Raw genomic sequence first — 2,500 nt, 5'->3', positions numbered from 1 at the left:
CCTCGATGCCTTTCTTATCCGCCTCTCAGCCTCTTCAGCCGGCTACGTATTCTTCTCCGTCTACTCATCATCATCATCCCCCTCCTCCTACTCTTCCTTCCCCTTCTCCTCCTTCTACCTCTTCTCCTTCTCCTCTTCCTCCTCCTTCCCCTTCTCCTCCTTCTCTTTCTTATCTTTCTCCTCCTTCTTTTTCTCATCTTTCTCCTCCTTCTTTTTCTCATCTTTCTCCTCCTCCTCCTCCACCCCCCCTCCCCGCCTCCTTCCCCGCCTTATGAATATTTATTTGAAGAAGGAAGATCCCCGTGTATTGTCGTATATCAATAATGTCACATGCTTTTTCCTCCGCAACGGGAAGGGAAAAGAAATACAAAATCTTTATGAGAAATACTTTCGTATTCATCTCCTGCAAATACTTCTAGATCCACGAACACGAAAATGAAACAACTACAACAGCAACGACGAAAAAAAATCCACCGACACGGGCAGCTGTATTAAAACAAACCTGGAGGATCACTATGGAATATCAAAAAAGGAAAAAAAGAGAGAGACCAAGAGAGAGATAGAAAAAAAAGAAAAACACATAGAAAGGAGAGCAATATTTCGAGCTGGAGTGTATCTGACAATAAACTAGGGCCGCGTGTTTGCCCAGGAGAGGCCGTGACAATACGGAGGCCCTTCTCCCTCGGCCGAGCATGAAAGACAGATCTGTTGACGGCCCGACTCTGGCCCGGGATAATATGCGATGTGGTGTTTGCTGCCGTCATTGTGGCCTCTTGTGGGGGTGGAGTGGGGGCGAGGAGGGGCATTGGCTGGCTCTCGGGGGGAGAAGGAAGAGGGGGTTAGGGGAATGTGTGCGAGAGGGAAGGGAGGCTAAGTGGGGAGGGGAATTGGCTGGCCAGGGGGAGGGGGTTGAAGGGGGCTAGGGGATGTGTGGTACACAGGGGGTGGGGGTGGGGGTGGGAATTAGCTGAGCAAGGGTCGAAGTGAGTTAGGAAATGTGTGATAGATTGGAGGGAGACTAGGTGGAGAGTTGGTTGTGTAAGGGGGGCGGGAGAAGAGGTTAGGGGGTATTTGGTAGATGGGGAGGAATGGGGTTGAAGAGAGAAAATGGCGGCTAAAGGACAAGGGAGATGAGAGAAAGGAAGGCTTGGGGAAATAAGGCTGTTAAGGAGGTTGGGGAAGCGATAGGAGAAGGGGTGGAGGGGATATGGAGATGGAGGGGTTGGGATGAGGTTGAGGCTGTCTCGGGGAAAGAATAAAACGTGGATATAGGACGGGGTAGTGGTAGTGGGGGTTGGGGGAAAGATGACGAGGGGATTGGGGAAGCAGGTGATTTGGGAGGGAATTTGGTGAAGCTTGAGGAGGATGAGTGGGGATTAGAATGAGTGGGGATTAGAATGGATGTATTGAAGAGTTCATGGTTTGAAGAGGACTGGGAAGTTGATGATTCGACAGCGTGAGGGTGCATTCACATCATAATCATTTTCTTCGGCTTATCCCCTATTTTCATAACTCGCCTTTTCTCTCGTTCACTCGCCTTTTCTCTCGTTCTCGGCAGTAGGAATAAATCTCCCGGAACTGATCCCCTGCGTCACACAAAGGCAAAAAAGGGGTGACAAAGCCCATGACGCTTCCGCAGAGCTCTTCGCGGATTATCGTGAAACCTTCGTCATTCAGCTGCCTGGAGTCCTCGTGTTTTTGTGTTCAGGGGTTTGTATCACCTCCCTGCTACTTCATGTTTTGCCTCAACCTGTTTTCTCTTCCCCCTTTCTCCTCTTCTCGTCTCATTTTTCTTTCTTCTTGTGTTGTTTTGGCTTGTCTTCTCTTCCCTCCTCTCCCCCTCCTTCTCATTCTCTCTCTCCCGTTCTACAACTCTTCCACTCACCCTTTTACTCGCTCACTCACACTCAATGTCTACTTTCCTCTCCCTCCCATCCCGTAATCTCCGTCCACATTAAGAAGTTTCAGTTAATTGCAAACACAGATCCGAGGGGAGTATCGCGGACTGTAATCTAAGGGAATCAGGTTCGCATTAGCCCTCTGGTGTCGGCCATGAGGTTCGGCAGCTCGCTTCTCGGGAGACAGGCAAGAAGTAATGACAGGTGGTGTAACATGGTGAGAATACAGAAGTAACTGTCACGTACATCATCAGACGCAAATACCAGCCGGAAGAAAAGAAAATGGATAGATGAATGAAACAAACTTAGCAATGTACTCACCTAGATCAAATCCGCGAGCGGGAGCCAGGAGTGTCAGCAGGAAGGTGGACGCCAGGAGGGCCGCTGGTGCGCCGCCCCACCCTGGCCATCTCCCCCCTCGTCTCAGCGCCCCACGGACTCCCCCGGGGGCACTCCTCAGGGGGCCTCTCTCTCCGCCCTCGCACACTTTGGCGCCCTCGGGAGTGCAGGTGCTTGAAGGCGACACCCGCGGCATGGGCGGTCCCGCGGGTGGCACTGCCGCTCGTCTAGGGACACAATGAGCGTGACGCCCCGCCGGGGGG

At 51.8% G+C, this 2,500-nt stretch overlaps 1 protein-coding gene across 7 annotated transcripts in view; it reads right to left on the bottom strand.

Moving 5' to 3' along the window:
* LOC113810249 (discoidin domain-containing receptor 2) overlaps positions 1 to 2,500 on the bottom strand; it is a 751,580-nt gene that overhangs the window by 289,434 nt on the left and 459,646 nt on the right. For all 7 annotated transcript variants that reach the window (XM_070140935.1, XM_070140937.1, XM_070140938.1 and 4 more), the window contains exon 2: positions 2,220 to 2,500. This exon is cut by the window's right edge and continues 437 nt beyond it. In XM_070140935.1, coding sequence (XP_069997036.1) covers positions 2,220 to 2,500 — 281 coding nt within the window. The remainder of the gene's footprint in view (positions 1 to 2,219) is intronic.

The sequence above is a fragment of the Penaeus vannamei genome, chromosome 27 (genome assembly GCF_042767895.1).
Source record: "Penaeus vannamei isolate JL-2024 chromosome 27, ASM4276789v1, whole genome shotgun sequence".
Taxonomy (NCBI): Eukaryota; Metazoa; Arthropoda; class Malacostraca; order Decapoda; family Penaeidae; genus Penaeus; species Penaeus vannamei.
Note: the sequence above shows the minus strand (reverse complement) of the source record. Positions and strands in the feature narration are given on the sequence as shown.